Genomic DNA, 18,401 nt, shown 5'->3' on the forward strand with positions numbered 1-18,401 from the left:
TCAGGCTCTCATCTTTGTGACCCGGTCGAGAAGCTGGTCTTAATTAGAACGGCCCGGCCTTCTGCTCGTGTTTGCTTTCCTATTAGCTCAGTTGGTAAGTCACTTACCCATTTACTCCATATCTTGAATACCATTTAACAACATAAACACATTGTGATGCATCAAATAAATTGCAACTCTGATTGCTGTGTATGCAAACTGGGTGTTTGCAAGGATCGAGGGCATCGGGTGGGGTTGTGCGAAAGTGATCTGGCTATACAGCCTCATCATCTACGTCCCTCTCGACATATTCAAATTCATTTTTCGATATGCTCTAGCAACGAAAGCTGGGAAGAACATGACTGACAACAGGGTAAAATTCCATCTCTTCCCCCATCACGCCAAACACACGACGTAGTAACAATCTTCAATTCGGGTGCAGACGGCCTCCACGTCGAAGAAGGACTACATGCGGGGAGAAAGAGAAGCGCAATGGGTAATGGCTCAACTCACACTCCATGGCCTCAAAGCCCCAGAAAGCTTCAAAGACGACAACAACAACTATACTGACACGGCTTATCAAGCCAAAAAATAGGAAAATGAGTCACTATAACGGGATATACATACTACTTATTGAACTCCACACGCTCGTTGAGTCCGTGACACGATACAGCAGAAGTACACGGTTTAGCCAACAAGAAAGAGAGTATAGTTTGTGTTCTTTTACATCCATGAGGTTGTGTGGTGTTGCTTTGTGTAGTTGAAGTGAATAATGAAACTCTAATTAAGTCAAGAAGCAAAGATGTTAAACGTAAAAAGAAAGATAAAGTTATTGAAGGGGTTGGCAGCGGAAGCGTGCATGGAATAGATCACATAATTCTGATCTATTTAGCAGATTATTTAGATAAAGTCTATTCCTGTAATTCTCACATGTATCATGCTCATAACTTGAATTCAAATATGCTTTAACGCAATTAACACCTAAAATATGCTTACTGCGGAGTTAGCCAATTTATCTCGTTGATTCTCCAAAGAATCGAAGATAGCTAGCGCCTTCTCCACGGGAAGATCTTGAGTACTAAACCACGGATCTTCTGACTGGTTCCCGAACTGTAAACTGATATTAGTGTGGGCTGATCTCACCAGAATACTAGGACTCAAATAAAAATCGTCCCTCTTCTAGACAGGGAGGGGGACGAAAATTCTATTTAAAAATAAGTGTTTTTTCTGTCTCAATTATTCTCTTATTTATATTAAATCACATATTGGGCACAGTTAGGGATCTATGGAAGGACTTGGATATGGCCTCCCCCAATTAGCTTCTTACTAATTAAATTGAACCCACAATTTAATATAAGCTTATATTGAAATATTACGAGTAGCCACTACAGAAATAATATTGCACTGCCCATCCAAATCCAAAATTGCAAGTATTTCGGGTTTCCATTTGTTTGTCATTTATTTCTCGTGCTTAAGATAGAAACGTTCATTAATTAATGTCTGCTATGAACTTAATTAATTAACATATTATTAAATCTAAGAGTGGACTTAGCAAGAAACGCTTATTTATTATTCATAGAGTAATCAAACTCCAACTACCTAGGTTCCGAATAATAAAACCTTGTTTCGAGCTCCTCTTGTGGACGTATCAAACGAGACTCACCTCATGCACGATTTAATATAATAACAATCCTAGCACTGCTAGATATTATTCACCACTACGCAATATACCAGGATTCTTGGGTTGTGAAAAACCCGCACTTTTTAGTAAGTCAAAGTAGTGCATAACATTGATTAAGAAATTAATTATAAAGACCTCGTCTTTCAGTAGATAGCATAAAGACTCGTCTTGCTGCTAGATCCAATTCAGTGCTATACCACACCAATGTCATCTTATTTCAGTAAGGCTTAGAAATATGCGGACTGACATTGCAACCTTTCACGATAGGTAGTCTAGGCCTATCTAGGTTGTGAAATTCTTGTTTTTCTTTGTTCAGAACTGACCGTATCACCTTAAAGTGAACGACGCCCACAACCGGTCTACTAAAACAAAGACTTAGACTTTGTTACGTTGCTCATACATTTAAATATGCAATAAACATCCATTAAATGTAAAACATAACAACATTATAATAAAAATAATCTGTTGCATCCATTGGAAAATTGAATATAGAGTTTTACAGTATTCAATCACTCAAAATGTGATTTCTAGTATACAAACTCTAACAATCTCCCACTTATACTCAAAATAGCTTTCGAGTATACAACATAATTGTGCACTACGTCTAATTCTCCCACTTATACTGAAAGTGAGTTGAGGTCTTGAATGAGTCAAACTCCCATCCCTTCAACATGGCGCTCGAACGGTTTTACCTCCAATGCCTTTGTGAAAGGATCTGTCAGGTTGTTCTCTGTCGCAATCTTGACCACTTGTATGTCTCATCTCTGCACTATATCTCTAATGATATGATACTTCCTCTCTATGTGTTTGTTCACTTTGTGAGCCCGTGGTTCTTTCGAGTTTGCCACAGCACCAGAATTGTGACGATAAATGGTAATGCTCTTGGGCAGACTAGTAACCACACCTAAGTCCATAAGGAAGTTCTTGAACCATACAACCTCTTTTGCAGCCTCCGAAGCGCCACATATTCGGTTTCCATAGTAGAGTCTGTGATGCATTTCTGCTTCACACTCTTCCAAATTACGGCTCCACCTCCTAAGGTGAACACATATCCAGAAGTAGATTTTCTCGAGTCCTGATCAGCTTGAAAATCTAAGTCAGTATATCCCAAAGGACAGAGCTCGGCTACATTGTAAACTAGAGCATACTCCTTAGTCCGTTTAAGGTACTTGAGTATATTCTTTACGGCAGTCCAATGTCCTTGGCCCGGATTCGACTGATATCTTGCCACCATGGCAACAGCAAAGCAAATATCAGGCATTGTACAAAGCATAGCATACATGAGACTTCCAACTGCCGAAGCATATGGTATCATTCTCATCTCTTCTATCTCAGATGGCGCTTTGGGGCACATCTCTTGAGATAGATGGATGCCATGTCTAAAAGGTAAGAAACCTTTCTTGACATCTTGCATGCTAAAGCGACTAAGTACAGTGTTGATGTAAGGTTCTTGAGATAAGCACAACGTCATCATTTCACGATTCCGAAGAACCTTGATTCCGAGGAACCTTGATTCCGAGGATGTGTCCCGCGTCTCCCATATCCTTCATCTCAAATTGGTTCGACAACCAAGTTCGTACTGATGACAACATATTTTTAATATTTCCAATTAGAATAATGTCATCTACATATAAAACTAAGAACACAACATTTCCCTTTTCAACCTTCTTGTAAACGCAGCTTTCATTTGGGCAAATTTCGAATCAAAACTTATGAACAGTCTGATCGAAACACTGGTTCCATAATCTAGATGCTTGCTTGAGGCCATAAATGGCCTTCTTAAGCTTCCAAACCAAGTGTTCCTTCCCCTTCACGGCATATCATTCGGGTTGTTCCATGCAGATGGTCACCTCAAGACTCTCGTTCAAGAACGCAGTCTTAACGTCCATCTGCCATACATCCCAATCCATGTAAGCTGCTATAGACAAAAGTATCCTGATCGATATAAGCATGGCCGCCGGGGAGAAGGTCTCGTCGTAATTGACACCTTCCCTTTGGGTATACCCCTTGGCCACTAGTCTTGCCTTAAAGACTTTAACTCGTCCAGCGGGTCCACGTTTACGCTTGTATATCCACTTACTCCCAATGGCAGTACAGCCTTTGGGTAGGACGGACAAATCGTAGACGTCTTTGTCTATCATAGATTGTAGTTCCGAATCCATTGCTTTCACCCATTCGTAATGATCGACATCTGCCTACGTCTCTATAAAGTTCCAGGGATCTAATACATTGTTGTCTGAGAAGTGATCCATAGATTCCGCCAAATCAATGTATCTATCAGGCTCATGAAAGACCCTCCCACTGCGGCACGGCACTACAATACTTGGAGTAGAAGTTGAAATTTTGGGAATTATTTGTACACTAGGTACGGGTTCTTGGTAAATGGAACTTGTGACAGAAGTTAGCTCGTTAAGAGCCACTTCACTGCTGGATTTATGATTCATTACAAAGTCTTCCTCTTAGAATGTCGCGTGAGTACTCACAATGACATTCTTGTCTCGGAGACTATAGAATTCATAAGCTTTCGATCCTCTAGGGTACCCTATAAACACACATACATTCGTCCTTGATCCCAGCTTAGTTAGATCCTTTTCCAATACATGAGCCGGGTAACCCCAAATCTTGAGATGTGCTAGATTGGGCTTGCGCCCAGTCCACAACTCATAGGGAGTAGTAGGCACGGATTTTGATGGTAAGTTGTCTAAAATATGACTTGCAGAAAGCAAGGCATGTCCCCAAAACGAAATAGGTAGACGTGCATAACTCATCATTGACCGGACCATGTTCAACAATGTCCTATTCCTTCTTTCAGCCACGCCGTTCTGTTGGGGCGTGCCCGGCCCGGTCAGTTGGGATTCAATGCCCGCCACTGATAAGTAGTCCAAAAACTCGGCACTGAGGTACTCGCCTCCGCGATCAAATCGCAGGCTTTTGATACTTTTTCCATGATACGTCTCCACATATGCCTTAAACTCTTTGAACTTGTCAAAAGATTCAGATATGCGGTGCATCAAATAGACATATCCAATATTAGAGAAGTCATCAATAAAGGTGATGAAGTATCGAAAACCGCCTCTTGCCTCAGTTGACACACATCGGTATGAACGATCTCAAGTACTTCCTTGGCCCTATTTCCCTTAGCCTTAAAAGGCCTCTTGGTCATCTTGCCTTCCAAGCATGATTCACACGTATGAAAGGGTCCTTCTCTAGACCTTTAATAAGTTCTAGGTCCACAAGAGAATGGATCCTCCTTTCATTGGCATGACCGAGTCTAACGTGTCATAAGTACGTTACATTCATTGAACTTGAAGGTTCTTTTCTTTTCTTTGAAATTTTCGATGTTGTATTGAGTTCTGATTTGCGATTATTAAACTGTGCAGATGTGATTGTGTACAGATTATTTTCCATGATACCACGACAGATATAAGAACCATCTTTCTTAATAACGCAATTGTCATTAAAAGAAATCGAATATCTATCAGAAACCAATTTAGAAACTGAAATTAAATTTCTTCTAAAAGAAGGTATCAACAAAACATTCTTCAAAATAAAAAATCTATCACTACTAAAACGCATATGAACATCTCCCACTGCAACGGCCGCCACTTTAGTAGCGTCGCCCAGCTGGACTTCGATCTCACTATCATATAGCCGTCTTGTCACCTGCATTAAGTCAGGATCAAAACAAATATGATCAGTAGCTCCAGTGTCAATAACCCAAGTATGAGTAGATGTCGAAGTCAAACATGACTCGACCACTAGAGCTTGGTGCATACCTGAAGCCTTGACATTTTTAGGACAGTCTGGCTTCCAATGCCCCTTCTCTCCACACTTGAAACACTTCCCCAAAGGCTTTTTGTTAGCCTTCTTCTTCTTCTTTCCCTTAGCATTCTTAGCCGCAACTGGGTTCGGTGCCCTCTTCCTTCCTATGCCAGGCTTTGAGCCAGAGGAATGATGCGCCAAACTTAGCATAGCTACCTTAGCCTGAACCATAAGGTCCTCTACCGACTGAAGTTCAGTCAACAACTCTGCCAAGGTGTAGTTCCTTTTGTTCATCTCGAAGTTGAGCTTGAACTGTTGGAAGCTAGGGGAAGAGTCTGAAGGATAATAGTTACTTGGGACCCGGGATCGATCGTCCCTCCCAAAACCTCAATTTGGTTGAGGAGGCTCATCATCTCGATGACATGGTCCCGCACAGACGTTCCTTCCTTCATTGTCTTCGTCATGATACTCCGAAAGGCTTGAGACTTAGCCGTTCGATTCTGAGTACCAAAAAGATTTGTGAGATTTTGCATAATCTCGGTGGCAGTCGCCATGGCTGAATGTTGATGCTTGAGCACGGAAGACATATAAGCCAACATATAGCACTTAACTATCTCATTCGCCCTATGCCACCGTCTATGCGCATCTCTAACTCCTGCCGCAGCATTTGCCGCCGGCACTGGAGGTCGTGGGGTAGTGAGCACAAATTTGTACTCTTCAGCTGTGAAAACGATGTCCAAATTTTATTTCCATTCTATGTAATTTTGGCCTTCGAGTTTTTTTTTTTAAGAATTGCAGAAAGAGGATTGAATGACATTTTGACGATTTAGTTTGTAGTGCAAAACAGAAGATTTACTATTTGTCATAAACTTATGTAAGAAGTTTGAGTAGATTAACCATAAAACTTTTCAAAATCTTACAACTGTAAAATTAAAATTTTGTACCCTCCATAAGAGGTCAATACGCATTAAAATTTTAGCATTTTACTGGTCACAACACCGACGAATAGTCCAGAGACCACATAATGGCATAACCGCCTAATATTGCCTAAGCAAGACCACCAGATTTAGCATTATAGTATCTCATTTCTACAACACACTCTCATAACAATGTTCATGTGCTGCTAATAAAATCAAGCTATCTCATAACTTCTGTGTGAACTTCTGAATCTCGTAGTTTCTTAGAATTATTGTCCCCACATAAGGGGTGGCGATAATATTCGAAACCACATTCTAGTTCATACTATTCATATTTGAGAAGTCCGCCCTCATGAACTTACTATTTCTTAGGATTATTGTCCCCACATAATGGGTGACGATAATATACAAACATTAAGTTCGTAATTATAGCTTAGATATTTTGGTTATGGTTTTTCTTTAATTATCCTTAGCCTCAAGGAAGAAAATGGCTTAATTAAATTCTGTTGGCATTTAATTGACTGGATAATAAAAAAAATTTATTATCTTTTAGTATCTTACTTTAGGAAATTAATTATTCTAGAATTTAATTCTTATTCATGTCTACTATAAGATATTTCTAAAATAAATGAATTATTTAAATCTTAATTAGACATGAAAAATTAAATTCAAATTATTTTCATGTTCAAGATTAGGAAGAGATATTATATTATTTAATGTATTCATACATATCTATCCTTATTAGGATTCTAGATATATAATAATTAGGAAACTATTAAATTATTCTTGTTCATATTATCTAGGAATCAAAATAATATTATTTATTTCCGTAGATATAGTCAATAATTTAAATATTCCTAAAATCTAGGAAAATCTTCCCAAAATATTTTATTTCCATTAAATAATAATATTGTAATGATATCTTTTAATTAAATAATTAAATAATCATTAAAATAATCCATCATTGATATCTCATCGCACGAGGTTTGCACGAACGACGAACGACGAAGATCCGACGAGTTCATCGCCGGATCACGGCGTGCACGGCGTCTCGGCCAACAGCGCACAGGAGATGCGCCAACTCTCGGCCAGCGGCTCGTCGGGTGGCGTTTGCTCTCAGTCAGCAGCGCGCACGGAGGCGCTGCTGCTCTCGGCCAACTTCGACCTCCCGTCTCGGTGCCTCGGCCCGTCGGGTGTCGTGATCCTCAGCTAGCAACGCGCACGTCGGTGGCGCTGCTCTCGGCCAAGCTCGATCCGTCGTTCCCACTGCTCCGGCCGACGTCGCGCCAGGAGGCGCGTCTGTATCTCGGCCAGCAGCAGGAGTCGCGTCTCAGTCCTTCCGCCTAGGGTTGGGGTTCGGCGTCTCGGTGCCTCGTCGTGTTCTCGGTCGAACCGCCGCACCGCGCTAGCCTCCATCCGTCGAACTTGGAGCGGGGGGCCGCCTAGGGTTCCCGGTCTCGGTTGGCGGCGCGCACGAGCCCACGCTCGTCTGCGCATCGCCTTATGACCATTATCCCTCGGCTCGCACTGTTTCGACTACCCTATCTCGATCGCGCGTGGTGCGATCCGTCTCGGCGCGAGCGCCGACGGATCGCACGTCTCGTACGATCGAAAAATTTAAGTTCTTTGATTCGATAGTTCTTGAGTTCATCATGCATAAAATTTAAACAAAAACGCCAAGAACATGCTTCGCAATCAAATAACACATGCATACATGAATTTCACGAAATTTAAATCTAAATAATCAGAGCCAAAGACTGGCTCTGATACCAATTGAAGGGTCGGCAGCGGAAGCGTGCATGAAATGGATCACATAAATCTGATCTATTTAGCAGATTATTTAAGCAAAATCTATTCGCGTAATTCTCACATGTATCATGCTCATAACTTGAATTCAAACATGTTTTAGCGCAATTAACACTTAAAACATGCTTACTACGGAGTTAGCAAATTTACCTCGTTGATTCTCCAAATAATCGAAGATAGCTAGCGCCTTCTCCACGTGAAGATCTTGAGTACTAAAGCACGGATCTTCTGACTGGTTCCCGGACTGTAAACTGATATCAGTGTGGGCTGATCTCACCAGAATACTAGGACTCAAATAAAAATCGTCTCTCTTCCAGACAGGGAGGGGGACGAAAATTCTATGAAAAAATAGGTGTTTTCTATCTCATTTATTCTCCTATTTATATTAAGTCACATATTGGGCCCAGTCGGGGATCTATGGAAGAATTTGGATATGGCATCCCCCAATTAGCTTCTTACTAATTAAATTGAACCCACAATATAATATAAGCTTATATTAGAATATCACGAGCAGCCACTACAGAAGTAATATTGCACTGCCCATCCAAATCCGAAATTACAAGTATTCGGGTTTCCATTTGTTTGTCATTTATTTCCCGTGCTTAAGATAGAAACGTCCATTAATTAATTAATATTTGCTATGGACTTAATTAATTAACATATTATTAACTCCAAGAGTGGACTTAGCAAGAAACGCTTATTTATTATTCATAGAGTAATCAAACTCCAACTAGCTAGGTTCCGAATAATAAAACCTTGTTTCAAGCTCCTCTTGTGGACGTTATCAAACGAGACTCACCTCGTGCACGATTCAATATAATAGCAATCCTAGCACCGCTAGATATTAATCACCACTACCCAATATACCAGGATTCTTGGGTTGCGAAAAACCCGCACCTTTTGATAAGTCAAAATAGTGCATAATCAATATCGTATACTCAATGCTAACGTACATTGATTAAGAAATTAATTATCAAGACCTCGTCTTTCAGTACATAGCATTAAGACTCGTCTTGCTGTTAGATCCAATTCAGTGCTATACCACACCAATGTCATCTTATTTCAGTAAGACTTAGAAATATGCGGACTGACATTGCAACCTTTCACGATAGGTAGTCTAGGTCTATCTAGGTTGTGAAATTCTTATTTTTCTTTGTTCAGAACTGACCGTGTTATCTTAAAGTGAACGACGCCCACAACAGGTCTACTAAAACAAAGACTTAGACTTTGTTACGTTGCTCATACATTTAAATATGCAATAAACATCTATTAAATATAAAACATAACAACATTATGACAAAAATAATATGTTGCATCCATTGGAAAATAGAATATAGAGTTTTACGGTATTCAATCACTTGAAATGTGATTTCTAGTATACAAACTATAGTTATAACTATATACATTCAATAGTCTTCACAGATACTATGCAAACCAGGATGCCAATTATCAATAGACATAAGAGATATTCTTCCTGTTACAGGAGAGCCTCCATTTCCATTTCCATCACTCAAACTCTCACTCACAACACCACTCTCTCTCTTTTCTCTCACCTCATCCTTCTTCCCTACATTCCTAAACAACCAACACACACTCCCCGCTTCACAGTCACGATCACGATCACCGTTGCTTATCGGTGGGGGGTCAGGGGCTCCTCTGCGTCGGTGCCTGAGGCGGAGCTTCCTGATGGTTCCGAGCGGCACCACATAGTACTTCCGGCCGAGGAGGAGGGTGGTCTCCGGGGAGACGACCTCGTGGGGCTGCTGGAACACGGTGGGGTGGGCGATGCAGCATTTGGGGTTGCGGTCGAGCACCTCCGACGCCAGGATCGGGCGGTCGTGGAGCTCCACGTGCCCGCCGGGATGCACGATCTTCACGAACATGTTTCTGGTGCTGTTTTTGCATAGCCACCTAGAAATGGAGCTCATGTTTGGTCGATGCAAATGTTTGTTTCATTATATATCTTGGTGAAATAAATTGGTTGGCATTTTGCTGTACCATTATTCTTGTTGCTGGATTGTATTATACAACTTGATTTGGTGTTTTAGTGGAAATCACTATGTGTTTGTTGCTTCTTGGACACTGACAGCTTTGTAGCCACGGTTAATTAGTGACTCTGACAAAATTAAATTATGGGGTTGGGAAATTTGGATATTCCTATTCATATAGTTAATGTTAATGGTATAAACAAATATATGCATAAACAAGTAACAAACTGAAGATGGACATTATGATAGACTGCTACATCTTTTGGAATGTCTCACCGGCAAAAGAAATGTCATTTTTTTCTATTTTATTCTTTCACTACTGACTCATGAAACAACGTTATATAAAATCTCATATACAAAATAAAAAATTTTCAACTTAGAAAGGAATGGAGGAAGTAGTATTTGATTGACAACATCTTCTGCGTTAAAACAAAAATCAAGTTACCTAAAACGTTACATTGTTAGTATAATAAAATGTTTCGCTGCCTAAAACATAATCATTTTGGTTGACGTTCATTGGTGTTACGTAATAAGACAACAAGCTATATATATCAAAGTAAAAATCTAGACTGGTTAAAACATTAAAAACAAATCAATAATTTGATTGCATAATAAGAATAAATTAAGAATTCAATAATTTATATACAGATTTTAAAATTGATATGCTATACTAAAATTTGACAAAAAAATTAATTTTTTAAATCACAAACTCCCCTTGTTAATACTAATCATGAAATTCATATCATAATTCAGAATAAGTGCATGCTTTTAATCACCTTCAACCTAGACTTATAATGGTCATTAATAGAGAATGCAACTAAATTATTGATTTTCACCCTTTTCAACAAAGAACGCTCAAGACAATGGAACATCAATTTAAAGACGAATAAGGAAAGCGAGGGAACAGAAACTAAAATTAATTTCTAAAACATAATTTACATTATTGGAAGATCGAAATTTTCCAGATTTGGGGTGTTCAATTACCCCCAGTATCCATGTTTAAAAAATCTCGAATTCCATAAAGAAAACAACATATTTCTATTGTTCAAACAAAATGTGGCCGGAAAAAACAAAATCACGGCAAAGACTGAATAAATCTACTACAGAAATTTCTTACCTGAAAACTAAATTTCCATGGTAGCAATCGCCTAAGCTTTAACATCAGGGTTATCACGGAGACCAAGCTTTGTTAGAACAAAGCAGTACGAGTCCCAGTCAGTCCGTCTGAGATATTTCAACAACTTCTTCCTCCTTTGAACCATTGCTAGAAGGCCCCGTGTAGAATGTTTATCCTAGAACAATCACAGTGGCATGTGATCATGAGTTGGTATTCAAGGAAACATTCAACCACTGAACAAGAACTCGAGGACTTTATAATTCCACTAGTATGGTGTCCTTGTAGATAGAGACACGAACCTTTTTGTGTAAAACAGATGACAGATGTTTAATCTTTGTCGTCAATTGAGCAACTGCAAAAGTGTCGTTGTAGAAAGTATTCTTTCATCAAAAAATAAGTGTGAGAATGATAGTGAACCCCAATAGCAGGAAATGTAACAAGAAGATGTTAATACAAGAAATAAGGAGTTGAGCAATTCTTCATACCTCCACTGTCCGAGCCTTCTAACTATGAAAGGTAACTTTTAATCATCCGTGACAAATGTAAGTTTTTAATCCGTCCACGAAAAATAGTCATTTTTCCACTCTTGGTTGTCCACCAAAATTAGTTCTATCTATTTATAGTAAGTTTCTCTATCTTATCAGGTGGGTCTCATTTTCTACCTAACAATACTTCAACCACCATTTCTCTCTACCGCTCTTTTACTTTACAAAGTTAGTATTAAAACCCATGTCGTCCACAATCAAGACTATTTTTTGTAAACGGAGTAGTATAAAGCATATCCCATGTGAATAAGAGTTGCAATAGCTTTACCTTGAACACGAGCAGAACCACAATCAGACTCTGACATTTTAAATTCATCTCTTACTTTTTTAAGCTCCAACTTCAGTTTCTCAGCAGATGACATATTGTCAGGATGAAAATACTGTGCACCCCATGAAAAAAAATGGTAAATCATAAAGCTTAGATGGGGCAAATTAATAGAGTGATATAAAAAGTAACCTTGCAATTGTTTGTATATAATTCTTCAAGAAAACTATTCCTATATGCTAAGGGACACAGAAGCATATAAGTAAATAGTTGCAATAACATAAAATCATTATACAAGAAAATTGGTTATTAATTGAATGCTTATAGAAAATCTATTCTTCAAAAAGCCATTCAGCACTGTACAAGAGAGTACAGTGGAACCACCACATGGGGTCTTCCATTTCAGCCCCAGATGCTTGGCATTGTATGACCGGCACTTGATCAAAACATAATTACATAATTTAGAAGTGATAAAATACTACTTCCCCCCACCATCCAAACAAAAACAAAAAAAAAGTATAGCACATTTGACTTGCATAGGTTTGATTAAAATAATTTGAAGATGTGTATGGTTTAAGTGTATAACAGGTATTACTACGGATCCCACTATGGAGAAAAAGTGTTTTTGGTGAATAAGAACAGATGTTTGGAAGGACAATATATGAAGTAGAATGTGGTGTCATGTTCAAAAATGGAAAGTAATACTCCCTCCGTTCCATAGTAATGTTGGCGTTTCTTTTCGGCACGGAGATTAAGAAAAATTGTGTTACGTGAGTTAAGTAAAGGGAGAATAAAGTGGAAAATGAAAAAGGTAGAGAGATGAAGAGAGAATAAAGTAAGAGAGAGTAAAGTAGGTGTGGAGAAATGTGTTGACTTTTACTAAAAAGGGAAATGACTCTATTACTGTGGAACATACTAAAATGGCAAAATGACTCTATTACTATGGAACGGAGGGAGTATAATTTTGGGAGGGCACAAAATATAGCACTACTTATTTTATACTTTCAGGAGCCAGAGAGAGGACTGTGTGATAGATGATGCATTGTCAGCTAATTACAGTAACCTACTGCTGCAATACGTGCACTTGTGTAACAGAAATAAAATGCCAGGAATAAAAGTATACTAATGACTACAAGCAGAATGAAATCCAAAAATCGTTGTTTTTTAGCTTTTCAGAAAATATTCTTAACGAATTTGAAAAAATATATATTGTGAATAAAGTAATACTCCCTCCATCCCATTGAAGATGACCCACTTTCCTTTTTGATTTGTCACAATCAAGATGACCCATTACTAAAAATAGAAACACATTCTCACTACTTTATTCCTTCTCTCTTATTTTACTCTTTCCACTTCACACACAAAATAAAATTGCATAAATTCCCGTGCCGCCCAAGGAAGAGGTCATCTTCCTTGGGACGGAGGGAGTAATTAATAAACTGTGGTTAACATGTAGAGAGCACAAAGATATGAACTTAACAAGGATTGTGGAATGAAAAACACACTAAGACTGCTTAGGAAACTAATTAGACATATCTCAAACTGCCACAGCTTTCAAAAGAATTTGTCTTGCATTAACGTTAAACTTGACAGCAGCACTTCACACTTGATATTCCCTCTATAAAGAGCCACAAATAGGTGAAAACTGACAAGATTAGACCATACAAAACATACCTTCTCAATTAAATGATCTTTTGGTGGCCCTGCCATCTTCTCATCTAGGGCGGCACCCATGGAACCCAAAATATTAATATTCACTGCAATAGTTTAGCCATCATCAAGATGTTAGACAGCAGATTTGTTGACTGTTTATCAAGACCAACCATCATCTCTAATGTGTATATAAGATATTGCAAGTATAATTTACAAGCTTATTTGACAAATTCGGAAATCTTCCATAACCAGTCAAAGAAAAAATCTTGTGCCAGAATAGTCCCAAACCAATAAAATACTACGGCCATACAAATGCGAAACATGTGCAAGTGAAGTATAAATCAAAGAATCAGAAATAGCATGAGAGAGGTAATTTCAAGTTCCAACATGACAGTATAAAAGCGATTGATTTTGTCACACTCTAGGTTCACTTACAACTTACAAGTGTAGTTATCAGTTATCTTCCATGAATCATAACCATATACATAACTGCTGACAGCATTTTCTTTTGCAGGTTACTAAATCAGTCAAAACTTCTCTTCCTAAAATACTCTCACAACACCTAACTGAAACTCTAGAATGATTGTAAATGCAGTTCCCCAAATCATACTGATTTCAAGTGCCCTCACTATATCTTCTCCCAAAACATCCATAAGCCAACCAAATGCTTGCTCATAATGTATTTCCTAATCTCCATACCTATTGGCTCTTTGAAAACCAAGACGTTTTCATCTCCATGCCTCTTCACATGCTTTTACCTGATCTAATATACACCTGAGAAGCCCAACTCTCTTACCAGTAAGCACTAAAATCAAACATATTCATACAAGAGCATACAAACATGCTTCAAAACGCCTAATACATCATAACAACAAGCAAATTCCCCTGCGGCAATGAGTCTCTAGCAATTTAAACTTGCATAAAGCAATAATTTTCTCAGTAAATTCAACCCCAATTATCAACACCAATACCATCACAAGAATAATATTAGTAATAAAATCAATCAGTATTAGGCACACTAATCTGATTGAGCAAATTACGCAAAAGCAAAAGAATATGAATACACAAAATGCTAACCCGGGTGTTTCTGTCTTTCCCTTTGGGTACTGTCCTTGTGCATTTGAAGAAGACCATCCACAACTCCAAATGCAACTCCATGCGGGAGTCCAGACCTATTCCCGAGCTCCTTATTCTGAGCCTCCCTGACCTTAGCAAGCCGGTCGCTCATTTCCTGCAACGAAAACCACTTCCCCTTGCGCTTCTCCGGCCTCATCGCCTGCAGCCTCTTCCCCAATTCAGACCGATCATGAATCTTCCCAAACCCCAAACCTTTCCCATCCTTGTGCGAAAAGGGGGAGACGAAACCCCCACCCCCCGCACCAAGCTTCCCGTCCAGATCCGCTTTCATCTTCAAATCCCTGGTAAATTTCGAAATCGACCACGAATCAGCGGCCTTCTTTCCCGATTCCGGGCGATTTCCGTCACCAGGGGGAGGAGAATCGGAGCTACGGCCCTTGGATTTGATGTTCTTCTCGTAGAGCTCATGAAGCGAGACGTATTTATCGACGGAACTCGGCGGCGGCGGCGCGGAGCGGGCACGAAACTCGGAGAGCAGCTGACTGACATCTTCTCTCGAGCCGGATCGGGGCGGCGGCGGCGGGTTCCGAGGCGGGGGAAATGAGCGAGGAGGAGGAGGAGACGGTGGGGTATTTTGGAGGCTGGCTCTGACATCGTTGAGGCTCGAGGAGACTGAAGAATGCGGTGGCGATTGTTCGGATTCCGGAGTGTCGGAGGATGAGAAATGGCGGAGGGGGTGAGAATTCGGGTGAGAGGTGAAGTGGACAGTGGGGCGGAGATGGAGGAGGCGTTTGGTAATCGCCGCCATGTTTAAGAGGGTTTAGAGGAAAGAGGGGTTAGGGGTTTGCCGATTGACGACGCTTTTCCATTTTAACATCCATTTCCAATTTCTATTCTTAATTAGTGTAACTTCCGCTAAACAAGTAAGTACTAATTTATCCAATAATTACTTTCGTACATTTTGAATTTTTGTTAGAGTATGCATTCTCTTTCCGTTTTCATCCGTCTCCAAAGAGTATAAACATTTCAATTTTAGAAATTCTCTTCTCTTCATTCTCTATTATCAATACTTAAAAAACTTTATCTATCTATCTCGCTCTTACTTTACCACTAATGCATTTAAAACTCATGCTGAACCTAAAGTTCATACTCTTTGAGGACGGAGTGAGTAATATCTAGAATTTTAATTTTCCACTTGTTAGCTGATGTGGCAAAAAGGTGGTTTGTCGGGACTAGTCAAAAAGTTGACAAGGGAGAATAGAACTGAGAAAGCGAGAAGGAGATGAAAGAGAATAATGCAGAAAAAGCATACTACTTCTGACCCTTAAATACAGAAACAATTTCCATTTTTGGTCGTCCCTTAAAAATAGTACTCCCTCCGTCTCCAAAGAGTATGAACTTTGGGTTCGGCACGGGTTTTAACAAATAAGGGGAAAAGTAAGAGAGAGGGAAAGAGAGTGAGAGAAATGGTAGTGGAAATAATGTTAGTGGAGAGTGGGGTCTATTATTATAATGGTATAAGTTGTAAATGCTAATGGTATAAGTTGTAAATAAAATGATGTATAGGGGTAGTATGTTGTTTGAATTTTTTAAAATTAGAAAGTTTATACTCTTTAGGGACGGACGAAAAAGGAAATACTTCATACTCTTTGAGAACGGAAGGAGTATAAATTTTCTAAAACTATCAATTTTAGAACATGGACCTCACAACCCATTAACACTACTTCCACTATTTTTTCTTGCAGGGGCAACGCAATGGGTTCCGGAGGATCAGAATTGCAAGGACTACTTCCACTACTTTTTCTCTTCTTCTCTTTTACTTTATCCATTTTTCTTGTCCTCTTTTTTATTTTACCAATTCTTCTTTCTTACTTTATCAATTGTCATTATAACTCATGTCATTTCAAATGTTTTTATTTTTCAAGGACGGAGGTAGTACTCCCTCGTCCATAAAATATTGTCCATGTTTGACTCAGCGCGAATTTTAAGAAATGTAAAGAAAAGTGAGTAAAAAAAGTTACTGGAATGTGGGTTCCACATTTATATACTCCCTCCGCCCCATAGTAGATGTCACACTTAGGAGATGACACGAGATTTTAGGAGATGTTATTTTGTGTGTTAAGTGGTGAGAGAAAATATAATTTTATAATTGATGTGAGAATGAACTTTTCCAAAAGAGGAAATGTGACATCTTTTGTAGGGCAAATTAAAAAGGAAAGTGTGACATCTACTATGGGACGGAGAGAGTATTAGTTTTATAATAGAATGTGAGTATCATAAGTTAGTGGAAAGTGGACTCCATTTACCAAAAACGAGAAAAAGCAAAGTGGGACATTTCACATACGGACCGAAATTGTGGACAACATTTCACGGATGGATGGAGTAATTATTAATGACGTCATTTCCAATGTAGGGTTTAGGGTGGGAAATTGACACATTGACCGCTTGTGTACGCCCCACTCCATGTCGTGGGACAACTCTTCCAGTGTCAATGCATGCAGTCAATATTGTCAAGCATCCCGGGAAAGTCGAGACATCCTTCGTGAAAACGAAGCAACTGTTGGAAATCGTAGGTGGTCCTCCTAATGTATTCCGTATCGAAGGCTTAGCGAAAGCCTTACAAAAAAAAATTCAAGCATTCGCGGCCAGTGGTTTCCGCAGTGTGCAAGTAATCGTGGATCAGATCCGATGTTTGCCTAACATCAATGTTGGATTGCAAACATACACTTCTGCAAGGCCGACCGGTGCAGTCGCCTTGTTCTTGGAAGACCTTGTCACGTGCTGCCAATTTATTTGCGATGCGCATAAATAAGTGTTGGCGCATGCGGAAATGGCATCGGAAGTATTCCTCACCCCATCGTGATTGCTCACAAAATTAATCCGAACGAGCCTTTGGGCGGCTTCTTTCCGATCACGATGGATGTAGCATCAGATTCACGGCGGTAAGGTTGTCATAATACTGTTGTTGTTCACTCTCTTACACAACAACCTATTAGTTATACTTGGATTGAGAATGCAATAAATATTTTTAGAGAGGTGTGAGATGTACTCCTTCTATACCGGACTAAGTAAGACATTTATGTTTTGGCACAAGAATTTAGATAGTGGTATGCCATTATTTAAATTGTAGTAATACCCCCGTCATATTGTAAGTGAGCATTTATTTTCAGTAAGAGAAATAAGTAAGATGAAAGAGAAAGGGAGTGTAACGTAGAATAAAGTAAAAGAGAGAGTAAAGTAGGAGAGATAAGAAAATAAAGTAAAAGAGAGAAGAATTAACCATTGCAAAAGAGGAAATGCCTTACTTATAGACCGGGACGGCGAGGGTAGTTTTTTAGGTGAAAAAAGAGTGATAAATTCGGAGTTGAAAAAAATAAAAAAGAGAAAAAAATAGTACTTGAAAAAGTAGATAATTTTCCTTATTTTTTTGATTTTTTAATTTTTTAATTTTAAAAGAAAACAAATTTCCAACTACTGCAAACAACGCCCGCTTGGAGGGACGCGTGTACCACCAATTGGGGATCCTCCCTTTTGGGACGAGAGCTCCATGACGGCAACCCGTCGCTATCTCCTCCCAACAGGGCTGATTTGTGGATGCTCCAACACATAAC

The 18,401-nt window shown here is 39.2% G+C and overlaps 1 protein-coding gene across 1 annotated transcript; it reads right to left on the reverse strand.

The window, feature by feature from the left end:
- Positions 1 to 11,049: 11,049 nt before the first annotated feature.
- Positions 11,050 to 15,671, reverse strand: LOC121809795. The gene is made up of 5 exons (XM_042210595.1): positions 14,791 to 15,671; positions 13,735 to 13,817; positions 12,064 to 12,175; positions 11,550 to 11,602; positions 11,050 to 11,425 (listed from the first exon to the last, which is right to left on the reverse strand). Exons 1-5 carry the CDS (start codon positions 15,596 to 15,598, stop codon positions 11,282 to 11,284), a joined length of 1,200 nt encoding a protein of 399 aa, XP_042066529.1. The 5' UTR covers positions 15,599 to 15,671; the 3' UTR covers positions 11,050 to 11,281.
- Positions 15,672 to 18,401: the final 2,730 nt, after the last annotated feature.

The sequence above is a fragment of the Salvia splendens genome, chromosome 6 (assembly GCF_004379255.2).
Source record: "Salvia splendens isolate huo1 chromosome 6, SspV2, whole genome shotgun sequence".
NCBI lineage: Eukaryota > Viridiplantae > Streptophyta > Magnoliopsida > Lamiales > Lamiaceae > Salvia > Salvia splendens.